At 52.3% G+C, this 19,852-nt stretch overlaps 1 protein-coding gene across 20 annotated transcripts in view; it reads left to right on the top strand.

The window, feature by feature from the left end:
- Positions 1 to 1,591: 1,591 nt before the first annotated feature.
- ENDOV (endonuclease V) overlaps positions 1,592 to 19,852 on the top strand; it is a 100,100-nt gene continuing 81,839 nt past the window's right edge. For 17 of the 20 annotated variants that reach the window (XR_012328736.1, XR_012328735.1, XR_012328738.1 and 14 more), the window contains exons 1-9: positions 1,592 to 1,686; positions 2,004 to 2,175; positions 11,525 to 11,659; positions 11,867 to 11,906; positions 12,911 to 13,023; positions 13,890 to 13,958; positions 14,303 to 14,431; positions 16,952 to 17,025; positions 17,851 to 17,909. Coding sequence is in view for 16 of the 20 variants with exons in the window: in XM_073798120.1 (XP_073654221.1) it covers positions 1,631 to 1,686; positions 2,004 to 2,175; positions 11,525 to 11,659; positions 11,867 to 11,906; positions 12,911 to 13,023; positions 13,890 to 13,958; positions 14,303 to 14,431; positions 16,952 to 17,025; positions 17,851 to 17,909 (847 nt within the window). In the remaining 4 variants the exon portion in view is untranslated. Of the gene's footprint in view, positions 1,687 to 2,003; positions 2,176 to 11,524; positions 11,664 to 11,866; positions 11,907 to 12,910; positions 13,024 to 13,889; positions 13,959 to 14,302; positions 14,432 to 16,951; positions 17,026 to 17,850; positions 17,910 to 19,852 lie in introns of all 20 variants that reach the window. The other 3 variants (XM_033848345.2, XM_033848348.2, XM_073798123.1) reach the window with 3 other exon arrangements.

Raw genomic sequence — 19,852 nt, 5'->3', positions numbered from 1 at the left:
CAGGACTGTGCTTCCTTCTGAGGAGCTGGGATTATTTTGGGAAGCCATCTGGGGCAAGAGCAGAGAGAAGCTGGAGGGGAAAGGGCCCAGCTGGAGCACATGGAAGCCACCCCTGCAACTGCATATCCTATAAAGGCCTGCCTTCAACCCTGCTCCCCTTCCTTCACACGTAGACCCACTTGGAGTGTTACACATTCCCCAGCATTCCTTCCCCATCACCACGCCTGTACCCTGAAGCACATCAGAACCTCAACCCAGAGAACTGCTCCTTCCTCAGCACCCAGTAACTGCCTCCTGTGGAGATGGAGTGACTCCTGTGGAGTGAATGACTCCTGATAACTAAAGCGAAATGCCTCTGTGTCCTGACTGCTCTGTAACACAACAAGGCTGACACACAGTACAGCCCAGATGGACCGCAGAGTAAATCTTGGCTCTCCCATTTGCCGCCAGTGGTCAAATGCCATATGAAGCTTTTCCTGAACCTCAGACTCCAATCCTGTATTTTCCTCTTGAGGTCTATATTCAGACTAGATTACTTATCCATATACTTCTCTTAATTCCCCTAGTAGAATATAAACCACGGGTTAAATCGCTACACTTCAGCCTAGCTGGCTGCCTTTCAAATACACCAACCTCTTTGCTACCTCAGACCTTGAAATGCTCCCATATTATTTTCACTCCAGCACTTAACACAATTGCAGTTCCACCATGAGGAAGCTGTAACCCCAGCATCTCACACAACACCCAGCACAAAGAGAATGGAATTACTACTCATTCAATTGAAGAGCAGGGGGTCAGTCAATGTTCCACAGGTTGTCCGTAGTAAGTCTTTCTGCTCACCAAGATCCACCGGGTCAAATTTACGAGTCTGGCTCCACTAAGGACTGTGTCCTGTCCTCAAAAAGAGTCCCTGAAACGGAGGTCAAGGTGTCATGTAAGCGGCAGATGCTTGGTGATGGCGTTCAGGACACACTACCCCAAAATATGGCACATTGGTGTATTGATCTTAAGCCGGAGAAATTCGAGAAAGCGGCAGAAGCAGCAAGATCACTCCTGCTTCTCCCATTTTTCACTCCAAATCTCCCACGTGAAAGGTCCCCTCCCTGTACCAGGAGGGAGAGAGACATTCTCATCACCAGAGACAGGGCGTTTAAGGCCAAGGTGAGCAAACCTCCATCTGGTTTCACCATTTACTACCCACAGCCCAAACCCCTCTGCCTTAACAATTCTTCACAAATTCATTGTTTCTTTATCCAAAGGGTATAAAGCTTCCCGCTCTGGTCACTTCAGGTCTCCACTCTCCGGTGAAAGGTGTCATGTACGTGTAGAAATTCAGTAAAATGTGTACACGTGCTTTTCTCCTACAGATCTGTTTGTCAGTGTAACTTTCAGATCCCGTCAGGGGCCCTGGACGTGGACAACTTTCCTTTCCCCACGGCTGCGGGGAAAGGCTGACTCTGAGGTCGGCGGCCGCTACTCCCGAGCCGCTGGTCCCCAGCAGGGCCTCAGGCCACGAGGCGGCAACGTCCCGGACCCCGACCTGAGCGCCGCCATGGCAACGATGCGGTCCGGCGCCTGCGCGCGGCGCTCCGCAAGTGACGCCACAGGAAGGGGCGTTCAGGGCCGCGCCATGGCCCGAAAGGCGGCTGGGAGGCCGCCGGAGGAAACGCTGTCGCTCTGGAAACGGTAATGGGGCCAGAGAACGCGTAAGATCCGGGGACTGGAGCGACGAGGTTCCCCGCGGACCTCCGACCTCGTAATCCCCGGCTTGGGGCCGCGGGGGCCTGCGACCGTTTCCGGCGTGCGGGCGAAAGGGCGTTCGGGAGCTGTAGCTTCCGGCGACGCGTCTGGGTCCCAGGGAAGGGAGGGGGTGAGACCGGGAGGGTCCCCGGGTAGAGCCCCGAACCCCGGACCTGGACGCTCCGTGTGTGGGCGGCCGCAGCCGTACCGCGGGGTGGGGGGATCTGGGCTGGGCTGCCCGCTGGACCTGTTTCTGCCCTCAGGGAGCAAGCCCTGTTGAAGACACTTGTCGTGGACCGGGACACGGAGGCGTGGCAACGGGACCCCGCTTTTTCGGGTCTGCAGAGGGTCGGGGGCGTGGATGTGTCCTTTGTGAAGGGCGACAGTGTCAGCGCCTGCGCCTCCCTGGTGGTGCTCAGCTACCCTGAGCTCGAGGTAACCCCGGGGGGACGCTGGCTAGGGGCCGCTACGCTGGGCCCCGGCGTGCATTAGTGAGAGAGGTGGGGCTCTGGACAGGGAACAGTGTTAGGGTAGAACCCCGCTTCTCCTTTCGTGGGAGTTCATTAATGAATTGGGAAGCCTTTGAAAAGAAGAGGATAGGGGACAAAAACTGAAGTCATTCTGTGACTTACATCCAAATAAACTCATGATCTCCAAGTGTGGCCGTTATCTTGGGCTCCCCATGTCAGGGGCCCACAGCAACACACCCTCAAGTTGCCCAAGCTGGAAATCTCTGTCTTCCCAGACCCCTCACAGCAGGTCACACACGAACTCCATTTTTTCTCCCCCCTAAAATCACTGGAGTCTTATCTATCCACTTGTCTACATCGCTGCTGTCCCTTCCCTGGCTGTGCCACCGTCACCTCTCCTGTAGGTGACAGGCAGAATCTTTCCTGGGTCCCTTCTCCATGCTGCCATCAGAGCAATTTTTCTAAAAACCAAATGTGAGCAGGTCACCACCTAGTCCACTTAAGACACTTAAGTGCCTATCCTGTGATCTCATGGTAAATAAAAGTGACACTCACGGACAAGGCATAAAGGCCGTTCGTGATCTGACCCCTGCTTAACGTAACTCTCTGTAGGCTCACCTCTGGCTACCACCCGCTCCTCACCCACTCCCCACTCCAGAGGCCTTTGGCTTCCTCAAACACGCCTTGCTGTATCTGCCTGCCTGATCTTAGCAGTGAAGTTTCCTCTCCTGGAATGTTTTTCCTGGCTGACTGCTCCTCATCTCTTAGGTCCTCCAGTAAGCCCCCCTTCGTCCTGCAAGACCAGGAGTTGCTCTCAGCACCCTCTCATTCCTCTTTATCACACTGGGATGGAATTGGCCTGTGTGTCTCCCCTACCAGAATGTAAACTCCACAATGGTAGGAACCATGCTGTCTTGCCCACCGGTTGTAGCCTCTGCACCTAGTTCAATGCCTGACACATAGAAGACGATCGAATAGATACGTGAATGAATGAACAGCGTGCCCACGATTCCTTTGGAGTCAACAGCTCAGGAAGCCTTGGCTAAAGAAGAGCTTGACGAGGAAACCTCTGCTCTGCAGCTTCAGCATTTCCCCCTCCCTGCTCCTCTGCCTGATCCCAAAGCTACTACCTTCCTGCCTCAGCGTCTTTGTGCTTTACTTGGAAGATCCTTTAGTCAAAATTCAGCAGAAATATATTGATACCTGACTCAGAGTTTGGTGAGGAATAATTGAGATCATGTATGGAAAGCAATTAGCATAATGGGCGTGTGGTAAGCCCTCAAAAATTAAATGCTAAGCCACTGTTAATTCTGAGGATGACTTCTCGCTTCTCAAGACCCAGTTCACTTGTTCCCATTGCTCTATACCTTTCCGTACCTGCAGAATTAACCACCCCCTTGTCTCTGTCCTAGGCCTGTTTCTTATGCATGTGCTATTACAGTGCTTCTCACACTGTATTAAAGTTATCAGTTTAGGAGGTACTCGCAGATCTTACAGCCTGTTAATGGAGCACTCTCCTTTTGCAGTAGTCTTCCTCCCCTCATTGCAATAATAGTTTTGAATAGTTCCCCTTACCTCAAAGAAAAGTTATTGGTATATTCTGGTTTTCCCACCATCTGTAGGTTCTGAAGGGCAGGGTTATACTGTATTTCTTTTGGAGCCCCAGCACTGAGCAGAGTGCTTGCTACTTGGATGTAGTCAGCACTTGTCATCCTGTGGTATGGAAGCTTAGACTAGGGAATGATCTTGGAATAGTCTGGTCCAATGACTCCCAAATGCCCAACCATGGATCTATGCAATGAGAGTCGCCTGGAAGTGCATTTAGAAATATGGATTCCATAGGCAAATTCATAGAGACACAAAGTAGATTTGTGGTTGCCAAGGGCTAGGGATTGGGATGGAGGGTGACTGCTAATGGGTATAAGAATTACCTGGGGGTGGTGAAAATGTTCTAAAATTGGATTATGATAATGGTTGCACAACTCTGTAAATACCAGAAAGCGTTGAATTATACTCGTCAGGTAATTTTATGGTAGTCAATTATATCTCAATAAAGTTGTTAAAAGAAAAAAGATTCCAGGGCCCCACTCCCTTTACTGATATTTACCTTTTTAAACAATCCTTCCTGTGATTCCAAAGCAAAGCCAGGCTGTGAATCACTGGTCTCCTTTCGCACAGCCAGGAATCCTTTCCTCACCATCCCTGACAAATCGTGGCCTCACACCAGAGCCCGTTCCATAGTTGGAAGCCTGGTTCGTGTGTTCTTTTCCACATGGAGCTGAAATTTAGTTGTTTGTGACTTCTGCCTTAAGGTGCAGAGCACAGGACAAACCTTTCCTACCCTCCTATTTGAAGACAGTCCTGTGTTCTCCTGAGTTTCACTGAGGTGATTCCAGCTCCTTCACTTGCTGCTTGTCCTCCAGCCTGCCCTCAGTGAGTAGGGCCCATTTTTACATCCAGCACCCAGAACTGAATCGAGTACCTCAAGTGCAGTTCAGCCTTTTGGTTCAAACATTTGGTGGGCCTAATGCACAACGCCAGCTTAGGTTGAAACTTGCATATCTTCACAGAGACTACTGACTAGATCATGCCCACACGCTAATTATACAACTGATTTTTCCTTCTCCCAGAATTTTTTTTAACATTTATTGGAGTATAAGTGCCTTATAATGTTGTGTTAGTTTCTGCTGTATAACAAACTGAATCTGCTATATGTATGCACATATCCCCATATCCCCTCCCTCTTGCGTTTCCCTCCCTCCCACTCTCCCTATCCCACCGCTCTAGGTGGTCACAAAGCACCAAGCTGATCTCCCTGTACGATGCTGCTGCTTCCCACTAGCTATCTAGTTTACATTTGGTAATGTATATATGTCAGTGCTACTCTCTCATTTCATCCCTTCTCCCAGATTTTTAACTTGAAAATGTGTGCACATACTGAAAAGTTGAAAGAGTAATACATTGAACACCCGTATACCCTCTGCTTAAGATTCAGCTGATTTTGTAGTCTTTGTGTGTGTGCGCACTGAGATTCAAGAGTGCCTCCTAGAGGTTGTGACAGCTCAGCAAACCTGTCCTAGAATATTTTCCTACATAATGGCAGCGTCATTATCATACCTTAAAATATACATACATTATTCCATCACCACCTGAATCCCATTCCATAACACATTTCCCCAGTTGTCCCCACATGTCTCTTAAAGCTGGTTTTGTATTTTTCTCTGATCTGTAAAACTTTGACATGTGTTATGTGATAGTTGCTGTTGATAGTAGATTATGATTACTGTGGAGATTTTTTTTGAGGGGGGGGTCCAGTATATTGCTGTTTACTTTTTTTTCCACTAAGATACATTTTTAAAAATTTTATTTATTTATTTTTTATACAGCAGGTTCTTATTCGTTATCTATTTTGTACATATTAGTGTATATATGTCAATCCCAATCTCCCAATTCATCCCACCACCACCACCAGCCCCGCCTCCCCTTAATTTCTTAATTTTCCTTAATTTCTCTTTCTGATCTTTTGTTGTTAGTGTATAGGAATGCAAGAGATTACTGTGCATTAATTTTGTATCTTGCAGCTTTACCAAATTCATTGATTATCTCTAGTAGTTTTCTGGTGGCATCTTCAGATTTACCTATGTATAGTATCATGTCATCTATCTGCAAACAGTGACAGTTTTACTTCTTCTTTTCCTATTTGTATCCCTGTAATTTCTTTTTCTTCTCTGATTGCTGTGGCTAGACTTCCAAAACTATGTTGAATAATAGTGGTGAGAGTGGACATCCTTGTCTTGTTCCTGATCTTAGAGGAAATGCTTTGTTTGTCACCATTGGGAATGATGTTTGCTGTGGGTTTCTTGTATATGGCCTTTATTATGTTGAGGTAGGTTTCCTCTATGCCCACCTTCTGGAGAGTTTTTATCATAAATGGGTGTTGAACTTTGTCAAAAGCTTTTTCTGCACCTATTGAGATGATCATATGGTGGTGGTGGTGGTGTTTTAATATTTATTTATTTATTTGGTTGCACTGGCTCATAGTTGTGGCAGGTGGGCTCCTTAGTTGCAGCACATGGCCTCCTTAGTTGCGGCACGCGGGCTCCTTAGTTGCAGCATGCGGGCTCAGTAGTTGTGGCACATGGGCTTAGTTGCTCCATGGCACGTGGCATCTTCCCGGACCAGGGATCGAACCCGTGTCCCCTGCATTGGCAGGCAGATTCTTTATCCACTGTGCCACCAGGGAAGTCCAATCATACGGTTTTTAATTCTTCAGTTTGTTAGTATGGTGTATCACATTGATTGATTTGCATATATTGAAGAATCCTTGCATCCCTGGGTTAAATCCCACTTGATCATGGTGAACGATCCTTTTAATGTGTTTTGGATTCTGTTTCCTAGTATTTTGTTGAGGATTTTTGCATCTATATTCATCAGTGATATTGGTCTGTAATTTTCTTTTTTTTGTAGTATCTTTGTCTGGTTTTGGTATCAGGGTGATGGTGGCCTCGTAGAATTAATTTGGGAGTGTTCCTTCCTCTGCAATATTTTGGAAGAGTTTGAGAAGGATGGGTGTTAGCTCTTCTCTAAATGTTTGGTAGAATTCACCTGTGAAGCCATCTGGTCCTGGACTTTTGTTTGTTGGGATATTTTTAATCACAGTTTCAATTTCATTACTTGTGATTGGTCTGTTTATATTTTCTATTTCTTCCTGGTTCAGTCTTGGAAGGTTACACCTTTCCAAGAATTTGTCCATTTCTTCCAGGTTGTCCATTTTATTGGCGTAGAGTTGTTTGTAGTAGTCTCTTATGATGCTTTGTATTTCTGTGGTGTCCATTGTAGCTTCTCCTTTTTCATTTCTAATTTTATTGATTTGAGTCCTTTCCCTCTTTTTCTTGATGAGTCTGGCTAAAGGTTTATCAATTTTGTTTATCTTCTCAAAAACCAGCTTTTAGTTTTATTGATCTTTGCTATTGTTTTCTTTCTATTTCATTTATTTCTGCTCTGATCTTTATGATTTCTTTCTTTCTACTAACTTGGGGTTTTGTTTGTTCTTCTTTCTCTAGTTCCTTTAGGTGTAAGGTTAGATTGTTTATTGAGATTTTTCTTGTTTCTTGAAGTAGGATTGTATTGCTATAAACTTCCCTCTTAGAACTGCTTTTGCTGCATCCCATAGGTTTTGAATCGTGTTTTCATTGTTATTTGTCTCGAGGTATTTTTTTGATTTCCTCTTTGATTTCTTCAGTGATCTCTTGTTTATTTAGTAACATATTGTTTAGCCTCTATGTGTTTGTGGTTTTTACGTTTCTTTCCCTGTAATTGATTTCTAATCTCAAAGTGTTGTGGTTGGAAAAGATGCTTGATATGATTTCAATTTTCTTAAATTTACTGAGGCTTGATTTGTGACCCAAGATATGATCTATCCTGGAGAATGTCCCATGTGTACTTGAGAAGAAAGTGTAATCTGCTGTTTTCAGATGGAATGTCCTATAAATATCAATTAAATCTATCTGGTCTGTTGTGTCATTTAAAGCTTGTGTTTCCTTTTTAATTTTCTGTCTGGATGATCAGTCCATTGATGTAAGTGAGGTGTTAAAGTCCCCCACTGTTACTGTGTTATTGTCGATTTCCTCTTTTATAGCTGTTAGCAGTTGCCTTATGTATTGAGGTGCTCCTATGTTGGGTGCATACATATTTATAATTGTTATGTTTTCTTCTTGGATTGATCCCTTGATCATTATATAGTGTCCTTCCTTGTCTCTTGTAACATTCTTTATTTTAAAGTCTATTTTATCTGATATGAGTATTGCTACTCCAGCTTTCTTTTGGTTTCCATTTGCACGGAATATCTTTTTCCATCCCCTTACTTTCAGTCTATATGTGTCTCTAGGTCTGAAGTGGGTCTCTTGTAGCCAGCATATATATGGGTCTTGTTTTGGTATCCATTCAGCGAGCCTGTGTCTTTTGGTTGGAGCATTTAATCCATTCACATTTAAGGTAATTATCAATAAGTATGTTCCTATTACCATTTTCTTAATTGTTACTGGTTTGTTTTTGTAGGTCCTTTTCTTCTCTTTTGTTTCCCACTTAGAGAAGTTCCTTTTAGCATTTGTTGTAGAGCTGGTTTGGTGGTGCTGAATTCTCTTAGCTTTTGCTTGTCTGTAAAGCTTTTGATTTCTCTGTCAAATCTGAATGAAATCCTTGCCAGGTAGAGTAATCTTAGTTGTAGCTTCTTCCTTTTCATCACTTTAAATATATCTTGCCACTCCCTTCTGGCTTGTAGAGTTTCTGCTGAGAAACCAGCTGTTAACCTTATGGGAGTTCCCTTGTATGTTATTTGTCATTTTTCCCTTGTTGCTTTCAGTAATTTTTCTTTGTCTTCAATTTTTGTCAGTTTGATGACTGTGTGTCTCAGTGTGTTTCTCTTTGGGTTTATCCTGCCTGGGACTTTGCATTTCCTGGACTTGGGTGGCTATTTCCTTTCCCAAGTTAGGGAAGTTTTCAACTATAATCTCTTCAAATATTTTCTCGGGTCCTTTCTCTCTTCTCCTTCTGGGACCCCTATAATGTGAATGTTGGTGTGTTTAATGTTTTCCCAGAGGTTTCTCAGGCTGTCTTCATTTCTTTGCATTCTATTTTCTTTATTCTGTTCCATGGCAGTGAATTCCACCATTCTGTCTTCCAGGTCACTTATCCGTTCTTCTGCCTCAGTTATTCTACTATGAATTCCTTCTAGTGTATTTTTCATTTCAGTTATTGTATTGTTCATCTCTGTTTGTTTGTTCTTTAATTCTTCTAGGTCTTTGTTAAACATTCCTTGCATCTTCTCCATCTTTGCCTCCATTCTTTTTCCGAGGTCCTGGATCATCTTCACTATCATTATTATGAATTCTTTTTCTGGAAGGTTGCCTATCTCTACTTCATTTAGTTGTTTTTCTGGGGTTTTATATTGTTCCTTCATCTGGTACATTGTCTTCTGCATTTTCATTTTGTCTGTCTTTCTATGAATGCAGTTTTTCATTCCACAGGCTGGAGGATTGTAGTTCTTCTTGCTTCTGCTGCCTGCCTTCTGGTGGATCTTCACTAAGATACATCTTGAGTTGACTTCCATGTCAGTTTCCCCAAGTTCCCACTTGGGTCTTTCAATATGTGGGGTCAGATCTTCTTTTATTTTTGGAACGTTTCTTAGTTTGTGGTTTTAAGTATTAGTTATATTTATTATTTCAGCTCCATAGTTTTGTTTCTCTTTTTCAGTCATGCATATGCTGGGTTTTCTGTCTTGTCAGGTTTTTTTGTGTTTCTGTTTTTATTTCTGCCAGGTTGTGCTCTCTGTCTGGCGTTTAGTTAACTTACCTCTGCTGCACAACTGGTTGGGGGCAGTATTTCATCAACTCACAAGGTTTGATCATTGCCTTCTGAGTTCTCTGTTCACTCTAAGTTGTACTTAGGTACTTCCCTGGTGTTCCAGTGGCTAAGACTCTGCACTTCCACTGCAGGGAAGATCCTGCATGCCACATGGTGTGGCCTTAAAAAAAAAAAATGTATTTAAACAGGAAACTCAAGGGCCAGGGGTTTGGGTGCCTCAGTGGGTTTCTTAAATCATGAGGGACGGTGAAGTATCGTCGTGCCAATAAATGGCATCCTTTTCAGAAGCAAAGACGGCCAGTGTCTCTTCTGATTCTTTGATACTCTCGTTTCCAAAGGACCTTACACTTCTGGCCTCGCTCTCTTCTCCACAAGCCCCCAGGGCTCACCTGTGTCTCCCCAGAGCAGCATCTTCCTGATAAGGCTGGGGCTGCCCCCCAGGTCTCATTCCATCAGGCTCCCTACCACTGTGCCCCACCACACCCCCTGCCCTTGTCCCTTCCCCACCTGCCTTTCTGGCGAGGGGCCCAGAGCTGGCTCTGTGAGTCTGGGCTGTTTATTTCCGCCCGTAGATGCACACCGTTGCTTGTAATTGGCTTGTCTCCCAGTTATGCTGTGGGCATGGGGTAGAGGGGGTTCATCTCCTCTCCTGTGGATCTCTGGTTCCTGGAGCTTGTGCAGAGGGATTCAAACGTAAGCAGCCACCATCATCCTGTGGGAACTCAGGCCACACTTCACACATGTCCCCGTGAAGAGTCATCCTGTTGCATGGGGTTCAGCACTCCAGCCTGCCGGGTTCACTGTGAATCGAATTCTCTGGTCTGTCATCCGGTTGGACCCTGCCCACTTTAGGTCATTGGCAGTTTGATGAGTTTCCTGTGAGTCACTGATAAAAATGTTGGAAGGACGAGCCCCTTCCTCCATGCTATTAGAGTAATTCTTTCATTTAGGGACATGTCATTATGACCTGGCTTCAAGGGAGAGGTGGAAGTATGATTTTGAAAGCTATCACCAAGAGATTGGTGGGGGGGTGGGATGGTCAGTAACAATCCAGGACATCTGAAGGTTCTGGAGAATGTGTGCTTAGTGGGAAACGTTCTCACCTCCGGTGGTCTGGCTGTAATGAAAACTCAATGTTTAAGGGGCTTAGGGCTGCCGTCCTGTGCTCTGAGCGGGTCGTTACATGCTAATCAAGTACCAACAGGGCCTCCTCTTCCATGCTGTGTTAGGACTTTTCAGTTTGAAGAAGAGTCTGCCAGAGCGTGTGAAAATTCTGGGTGGTCCCCAGCAGGTCTGCCTCAGACTCCTGGCCCCTACTTCTCCCAGCGTGAGCCAGGCCTTTTAGCACAACATCCCCAGGGGTATCCCCTCTTCTCTCTCTGGGGTTATTTGCAGCCTCAGAATTTTTCTTTTTGGACTCTCCCATCCCTTGGGACCCAGTTCTCTTCCAAACTGCCTCACTGTGAGATCGTGCCTGTCCTTTTTCCGAAATATTTGTAATCTCTTTTCTTAAAGCCAGAGTTGCCCTTCTTGCTATTGTAGCCTCTGTGAAGACTTGGCCTTTTCTTCCCGGAGGCCCCTTCTAATATGGCACTATGGTGTCTATTCACAGGTGCTTCTTGTGCTTTGTCTTCTGTGAGCCTCCAAAAAGCCTGGCAGCAGGGTGGGGTGGGGAGGCAGCAGGTCTGATTTACAAAGGAGGCAGCCTGAGGAGGGCCTGTTACAGACCAGGTGTGGCCAGTACCTTTGAAATGGCAGCATTTGAATCCCCACTGCCCATCTGCAGGGTGGATCACCTGTCTCCAGTTAGTGAGGCAGGGAAGGGGGCGACTTGGGGGTGGGCCTGGGAGACGGAGTGACAGGGATTGTCAGATAAGGGCCAAGGGCATGCGAGGGTGCGGGGGAGGTGGCCAGGGCCGCGCGTGCCTAGTGACCTGGGTGCCTGGTGGCAGGTGATGTATGAGGACTGTCGCATGGTGAGCCTGACAGCCCCCTACGTGTCAGGCTTCCTGGCCTTCCGAGAGGTGCCCTTCCTGGTGGACGCGGTGCAGCAGCTGCGGGAGAAGGAGCCCCGCCTCATGCCCCAGGCAGGTATCTCACTGGGTTGGAGGAAAGGCCTTCCACAGGCCCCGCCCCATTGCAGGGAGATATCCACGAGCTTCCTGGAGAAGTGCTTTTGCCTCAAGAGGGATCAGACCTAAAGAGCTGGGGCCCTCGTCTTGCTCTGGGATGCCCCAACCTGATGGGCGAGGGGCACTTCAGCTGACCGTGACTTTCCCCTGTGGCTCTTCCAGGTCCTTTTTGTGGATGGAAATGGGGTGCTCCACCACCGAGGTAATCTGCTCCCAAGACTCCCTGAGAGGGCTGTAAGAGAGGGACCAGGAGGGGTGCAGTCCGCCTGCACCAGGCCCCAGGCCCTCTGCCACCAGCCTGGCCTTGCAGCTCCTTCTGGCCTTGCTTCCCTTGTCAAGGCCCCCTAGTAAGGAGCCCCTACTTCTCTTCACCCCTGCCCCTTTCCTGCCTGCCTCCACCACCTCTGCTGGCTCAGCTCAGGTACCAACATCCAGTTTGGCCCTGACGCTTCCAGAAGTCTCAGGCCCTGAGCCCAGCTAGCCTGTCCCACTGGCGGCCTGCCCTGTGTCCTAAACAGACCCTTGCCTGAAACGGAACAGGAACAGACAGGTGTGCCTGTTCCCCACTGACACAGGGAAACCCACACCCACCTGGGTGCTAGAACCTTGTCCCGGGGAGAACCACCAAGGGGGAGGGGCTGTCTTACCCTCAGATACAAACCTGGGGGTTGGGCGGCAGAGGGAGTCAGGAAGGGGTGGCATTGTGATTTTAGCCCCTGCCCTGGGAGCCTGTGGGCCCAGAGCCACCCTGGACACTAGTGGAGGACCAGCAGGCCAGCCCTGGGCCTGGCCCCCAGTCACTGCAATCCTTGTGCCCTGGCAGGAGTCCCAAAGTTCTGGGCGAGTTAAGGGCAGAGTTGCAGAGGCCTGAAGGTGGCCACAAAGGGGAGGGGAGGATGAAAGAAGCAGGTGAAGCATGTGAGCACACTAATTATAATCAGGCTCCTAATCTTGTCAGAACAGGGTGGGGGGGAGGGGGAGTCGTCCTCCACCCAGCCTGCCAGCCCGGAAGTCAGGGTAGAGGGCCACGTCCGAGGTCAGGGTGGGGCTTAGAGCCCTGTCCCACAAGTCCTTGCCCACCGACAGGCCTCTGTTCACATGGAAAAGTTCAGCGAGGCTCTGGTGTGGCCCCCATCCCCACACTGTCTCTAAACTGCTGGGCTCATTGCCTCACCTCCCCAGCCTCATCTTGCTCTGCCCCTACAGGCTTTGGGGTAGCCTGCCACCTTGGTGTCGTCACAGACCTGCCCTGCATCGGGGTGGCCAAGAAACTCCTGCAGGTGGATGGGCTGGAGAACAACGCTCTGCACAAGGAGAAGGTTAGGGGGCCAGAGTCCGCCCCGCTGCAGACCAGCTCCACCTGGGACGCTCTCCTCCCAGCCTGGATTGCTGACCTGGAGTGAGGAAGACCAGCTTTCTTTGCGCGCCTTGTGGGTGGTGGGTCATCTCGGGAGACTCGGAGCTCCTCTCCCAGCCTCTGGGTGCACACTTGCCTCCTCTCCACCCCTGCCTGCGTGCTGCTGTGGCACCCCACGTGGGGGTAGAGCCTCCAGGTATCGGGGACCGGGCATTCGGGGCCTGTACAACACTCTGTACTTTTCCACCTGCCGTGCCACCCCCATCTGCCTGGGGCATCTCCCTCCTCTGGGACCCCCTCTGGCGGGAGCTGGTGACACATGTGGCTCTCTAACCTGGACAGCCAACTCTGAGAACAGGTCAGTTGCATCTGTCTCATCCTTCCAGCTCCCCCATGCCTGTGTGGAGTGCCTGTTTGTTGAGTTGACAGGGGCCCCGACCCACCCAATGGGCCAGTCCCTACCACCACCACTCCAAAAAGTTTGTCAGGTTGAATCAGAAGTGCTCAAATTCGTAGCAGGAGAGAAAGCAGCAGGAAGTAAGTGGCCTCGAGTGGGTTGTGGCCCTGTGTGTGCACCAGCCTGGTGCCTCCACCCTGCAGCACTGGGGCCTGGGCAGGCTGCTGCCTCTTCTCTGCTGCAGAATGGGGAGGAGAGTACCTCGTCAAGGTGAGATGGTGCTGCAGGCCGCGCTTGGACGCAGGGTCCACTCGCGATGGGCCCTTCCATCTCCTCGCCCAGCGGTTGCTCAGGTTTTAAAGGTGAGCAGGCTTGCCTTCAAGCCTTTCACCAAGAAAGGTGTTTTTCCAAGTCTTTTTTCTGTTTTCCAGATACGGCTCCTGAAGGCTGGAGGAGACTCATTTCCTCTGATGGGAGGCTCCGGGACCGTCCTGGGCATGGTGAGTGGCCAGGGGCCTGCGCCCCACCGAGGCAGACCCCTCAGCTGAGGGCCAGAGAGGGCCTGGGGTCAGTACCCATGTACGTGTGTGCCCCAGAACCCGTCCGCCTCTCCCTATCTTCCTGCCACTCTGGCTGCCCCTGCATCTTTATTTCTTCCCCTCCCCCACTGTGCTGAGGGGGCCTCTGGGCCCTCATTCGCCCCACCCTGTCCCTAAGACAAACATCAGGAAGGTGCCCCAAGGGTGCTGCCAGTCTCCCAAGCTCCTGCCTACCGCCCAGGACATGTCAGTCCTCCAGCCCACAGAGCTTGCCCAGTGCCCTGACCTCACCCTCCCTGTCACAGGCCCTGAAGAGCCACGACCACAGCACCAAGCCCCTCTATGTCTCTGTGGGCCACAAGATGAGCCTGGAGGCAGCCGTGCGCCTGACCCATGGCTGCTGCAAGTTTCGGATCCCGGAGCCCGTGCGCCAGGTGAGTGGGCTGCCAGGTGAGTGGGCTGCCAGGTGGGTAGGCTAGCGCATGGCACCTGCTCTTCCTGTACTCCCGGGCTGAGGGTCCACAGCACCTGTGGGAGAGTCAGTTTGGGCCACACTAGGCTCCGGAGGGGAGGAGAGGGGCCTGGAAGATGCAGAGGCCTGCCCTGCCTAGCCCGGGGGTCTGCTGTGCCCCTGCACTCAGCCTTTCAGCCTCTGGCACCCTGGGTCATCGGGAAAATCAGCTGACATCAGCTCAAATAGCAGAGTGGCCTGCCAGCCCCTGAAGGCCCAAGCTGCCCCGCTGACCTGGGAGGGAGCGGCCGTCCTCGGCTGGGAGGCCCCTGCAGGGCTGCTGGGCACTGCTGAGGAAGACTTGGGCCAGGGATAAAATCAGGAGACTCCAGGGTGTGGCCACGCCAGGCACCCAGCACCTAACTTGGGGCCCAGGGGGATCAGAACTCTGGTGAACGAGTTGGCTCAGCTAACCTCATGCAGGAAGCCCTTGGACCGCCTTGGTGGTCTTGGCCATGACAAGGTGCAGAGCAGGTGCACGTCCCAGGGAAGCCCGTGAGGCAAGGATCTGTGAGAAGCTGTCCTCAGGGAGAGGCCTGCTGGAAGAGGGGGAAGGGCAGTCCAGGCCTGAGGACCAGCATTTGCAAAGGCCCTTGGGCAGGAAGGAGTTTGATGCCAGAAACTCAGAGGAACTTGTGGCTGGAGCCCTGGCGAGGGTGAGCGGGCGGAAGCCTGTGTGCATTGCAGGGGCCAGAACTTCAGATTTACCACAGGGCCTTGGATGTGAGTTGGGAGGGGACACCATCAGATTTGCCTTCCCAGCAGGGACTGTATGTCGCCTGCTGCTCCGTGTGTCCCTGAGGCCTGTGCTGCGTCAACTAGAGGCAACCTGGCCTAGGTGCCACAGGCCAGCTCGGTACTCTGAACTCAGCACCACCTGGTGACACCGCAAACCTGAGGGTCCTGGCTCTGCCTCGACCACCCCAAGAGCCCCCGTAGCCACCACCTCAGGGTTTGGGACCCCCCCCCCGGCTGCTGGTGTGCAGGGCAGCCTCCAGGTGGCAGCAGCGGCACGCACGCGGCTGTGGCTCTCCGCCCCTGCCAGCAACTCTCTGGGCTGCGAAGAGTCAAGGCCTCTAGGGTGGCTTCCAGGGTGGACTTTCTAAGTGTCCACCAGCCTCAGCCTCCTTCCCTCCCCGTACAGGGTTCGTAGGTGCAAAAGCCTGTGACGTGTCCTGGCCCCAGGAAGCCTTTCCTCCCCCATTCCCATCCACCTGTGCGACCTTGTGGTGGGTGGGGTGACGACCCGAGATTTCTCCGCAGGCCCTCAGAGCCAGGGACTCTGCTGAGCTGGTATGGTGGGCAGGTCTCTGTCCCTTCTGTGTCTCGTCTTTCCCCAGAGTGGATGATAGCTGTGTCCTTGCAGGTGGGGGGATGCCCTGTAAAGTGCCGTGAACCCCTCAAAGGTGGGCAAGGACCATGTGTCTGCCCTAGAGAAAAGCCAGACGTCTGCACCCAGGAGCCTACCAACCCTATCGTTTCCAGGAACGGGGTGTGGCCCTGTCCAGTGGCACTGGTTATCTCTTGGTCCATCTTCTTCCTTGGCCCACTCACCTGTGTACACTTTGCCCTCCTGACTACTTCTGTAAGCTCTGAGGAGAAGCTGAGAGAACGGCTTAGGGCCTGCTCCGTTGGTCACAGGCCCGCTGCCCCCAGCTCCCGGGCCAGGCCGGGACCGGTTGCTGCAGGGGAAGGCGGGAGCTGCTGCCTCGCGTCTCCGGGGCCTTTCTCCCGGAGCACCCTGCCGCCCACCCTGCCCACTTGCCCATTCACTCTTAAGTAGAAACAGTCGGGGGGATTAGCTGTTGTGTCCTGTAGTCACACAGCCCAAAGCGGGGCTGAGCCATCTAAGCCGGGATCAGGGGCCTCCCTGAGGCCAGGCCCCCTGGAACGGGGAGAGCCTGTGCCGCAAGGTCCTGGGGGCCCCATTCAGGCCTGTTCCCCTCTCCCCAGGGTGTGCCCTGATCCCAGCCTGTGGCCCAGAAGCCCCCTTTCATTCTGGTGACTCTGAAGAACTTTCCATACACTTCTCCAGGGACAGAGGTTGCAGCTGACACTAGCCAGGGAGTCAGATGAACCAAAAGTGAGGACAGACAAGCTGGGCTGAGGACAGCCTTCAGAGAAGAGGGCTTTAGCAGAGAAACTGTTGGCTCAAGCAAAACCTACAGGGAAGCACAAGCTATAAACCCACTGAAAGCCAACTGAAATAGGAGCGAGGCACCCAGCCCATTTCCTCAGGCCCTTCGGGGACATGCTGTCAAGCACCCCAACCAGAGGGCCTGACCTCCTGGCACCCACGCATGATGGGGCCGCTGCTCCTTTTCCCTCAGGCTGGGCCTCCGTGGGCTTTTCCAGGAGGGGCCACCCTATCGGGTGGGGACTGATCCAGAGGCCAGCTTGGGACCCCAGCCACTCCTCTCACTCGAGCCATCCCTTTCTTCAGGCTGACATCCGCTCCCGAGACTACATCCGCAGGACCCTGGGAGTCCAAGGGGCCCCTGCCTTGCGGCCAGAAAGGTGAGTGCTGGGGTGGCTGGGTCATGCCCCCGTGGGGCCACTTCTGGTGGCTGGGCCTCTCGGCGGTGGCGCTGTGGCTCAGGCCAGACAGGCAGGGCCAGGCAGGGGGCGCAGGATTCCTGAGGGGACAGGAGAAGAGCCAGCAGAATGCTGGGGGCCAGTGTGGACTCCATGTTCAGTGGGAACTGTCCAGCAACCCCCAAAGCCCAAAGCTCACCTCCCACCAGGGCGCTCCCTGCTTACCTTGGTCCATTTATGTCGTGGTCTCCACAGAAAGGGTGAGGGAGTCAGGTGCTCCCGGTTCATGTCCTGGCTCTGCACCTGCTGTGTCGTTTACGCTCTCAAAGCCTGTTTCCTCACCTGTGTGGTGTGCACGGTGATTCTCATCCCACTATGTTGTGGTACAGTCACAGCCAGCAGTGGCTGGTTACTTAATCCTAACGGCACTTACCATGAGACAGGCACTGTGATCACTTTGCCGATGAAGAGACTGAGATAGCAGGGTTTCCATTGGCAGCTTGGACATCAGGCCCATCCTCTCCCACCAGGAGTCCTTACAAGCACGGCGTTTCCTTTGTGCTCCCTTCTCCTCCAAGCCCGTGCTGGCCTGGGCCTGGCTAAGCTGCTTTGAGAACTGTGGGAAGGTGTGGCTGGGACCCCTGAACTCTCCCAACAGTGGGGGCTGGCCGTCGGGATCTGCCTTGCCCCCTCTGGCCTGGGCTCTCGCACCCCTGAGGATCCAGGTTGACACAGCTTCCAGGGACCACCTGGGGATCGAGGGGGGCTCTGACGTTTGATGCTGTCCTTTCTTGATGTCATTACCAGGAGCAAGAAGGCACAGAGGCCAAAGGCGTGCCCTCAGGGAGCCTCAGAAGAGCCCGCAGGTAAGGACGGGCCCCTCAAAGCCCATAGCCGAAACCCCAGGACACACCGGAAAGCCCTGGGCCCAGGTGCCCAGGGGCAGTAGGGCAAGGGCTGGGGCTGGCACCGAGCTGGATGCCAGGAAGACTCTTGGGCCACCTGTGGCCCTGCTCCAGCTCGTCTGTAGGGACTGGGGGAGCGGCCCCCACAGCAGGTGGGGCACCCTGGCCCGAGGACATGGGGACGCAGAAGGCACAGCCCTGCTCGGATGGACTGGGGTGGCCACCTTTCCATTCCACGGTCATGAGGCACAGGGGCCTGGAGAGAGCTCAGTGGAAGACAGAGCTCACATGGCAGAGTGCCAGGCCCAGAGAGCACATGACGTTAATTTCTTAGGAGCACAGGAAGGGATTCAGAGTTCATAGGGGATTTTCTGGTGTTTTTTTGTTTTGTTCTGAAAGCGCCCAGGTGGGCTTACAGCTGCCAGACTGCACATACATGCACACCTTCTCCTTGCCCATCTGCTCCTCTGAGTACATGTGCCGCTTTCACTTTGTGTTTGTTTATAAACCAGCACGTCCCTCCCTGCCGACCAGCTACACTGAGCCACTTCTGCCCTGGCCGGGGAGGGTCCAGAATGGGGTGGCTGCTGTCAGGCTTGGCCCCTGGCTGCCCAGCCGGTCTCCAGACTGCCTGCTGCTGGGACGTGCAGGGCCAGGAGGAGGGGAGAAGAGCAGTGTCTGAGCCTGGAAAAGGCTGAGGGTTGGGGGACATACAGGGGCAGTCTGGGCTGCAGGGGTGGGGTGCCAGACAGAGGGCTGGCACCCGTACCCGAGGAGATGGGTGTTGGGATCTGCTATCCTGGCCACGGGCCCCGAGGGCGGGCAGCCCACCGTGTTCAAGTGCCAATAGCTCTCCCCTGTTCCTGTCAACCCGGCGCACTCCCCCCCGCCAGCCTCTTCACCCAGAGGCCCAGCCTCAAAACGCGTCTCTGCTGTGGGAGGGCAGCCCTGACTCTGGCACCCTGCCTGGCCACTCCTCTTGGTGTGAGCTAGTCCCAGGGAGGCGCACGGCCCCACCCACAGCCCCTGGGTGCCTCCCAAGCAGCCCTAGTCCTCCACCTCCTCCCAGCTCACCCCTAGGTTCCCTAAGGACTCTGGAATCTTTGCTGAGGGGTGTGAAGAATCCTCGGAGGCAAGCCTTTCTTGCCGTTTATCCTGCCTCTCAAGAAGGAACTGCCTGTCATGGTTTGACAGCCTGGGATGGAAGCCCAGGGAGGCCCCGGGTCCCAGCGCTCCTTCCACGCCCCGCTCTGGTGTCTCTCCTTTCATTCAGAGTGAGAAGGGAGCTCTCTTCCAGGGCCTGGGCTCATGGAAGAAGCAAAGGGGACAAGTAAGCAAGGCAGCCAGCTATTTGGGTTCAGCTGTCCCCCTTCCCCTCCCACTTAACCTGTGCTTCCAAAACCCTTTGTAAGGCGGGGCCAGGGGCTGCCCCACATGGTGGTAGTAGCCCCTAGTCAGGACATTGCAGTAGGAAGCAGGGCCATTCCAGGGCAGGGGGCTTCGGGGTACAGAGGGCCTACACGGGCCAGGTGGGCTGCTGGGTGCCACCCACATGCTTATGGGCTCCACCGGATGGCCCACTGGGCTCAGCAGCTTCCAGCATGTTCCACAGGTACCTTCAGGGGAACTCCTTCAGGCAGGAAGGCCTATCCCAGGTTCTGATCTGTGGTCCTCCCCAGATGTCCTCGCTGCACATCTTTTTTCTCACCTCAGCTTCTACTGTCCACCCAATCCTGAGACTGAGAAAAACACCTGCTCTTCACAGCCGGTGGTACACAGGGAACCCCAGCTCACCCCACCCTCCCTAGCAGGCCCCGGGCCTTCTGCCCACTCACCCCGGCTCTGGGATGCTGTGCCTGTTTAGAACCTGCACCTCAGTACCTGCGGCTTTTGGCTCCCTTGTG

This window comes from Tursiops truncatus, chromosome 20 (assembly GCF_011762595.2).
Source record: "Tursiops truncatus isolate mTurTru1 chromosome 20, mTurTru1.mat.Y, whole genome shotgun sequence".
NCBI classification, from domain to species: Eukaryota; Metazoa; Chordata; class Mammalia; order Artiodactyla; family Delphinidae; genus Tursiops; species Tursiops truncatus.
Note: the sequence above shows the minus strand (reverse complement) of the source record. Positions and strands in the feature narration are given on the sequence as shown.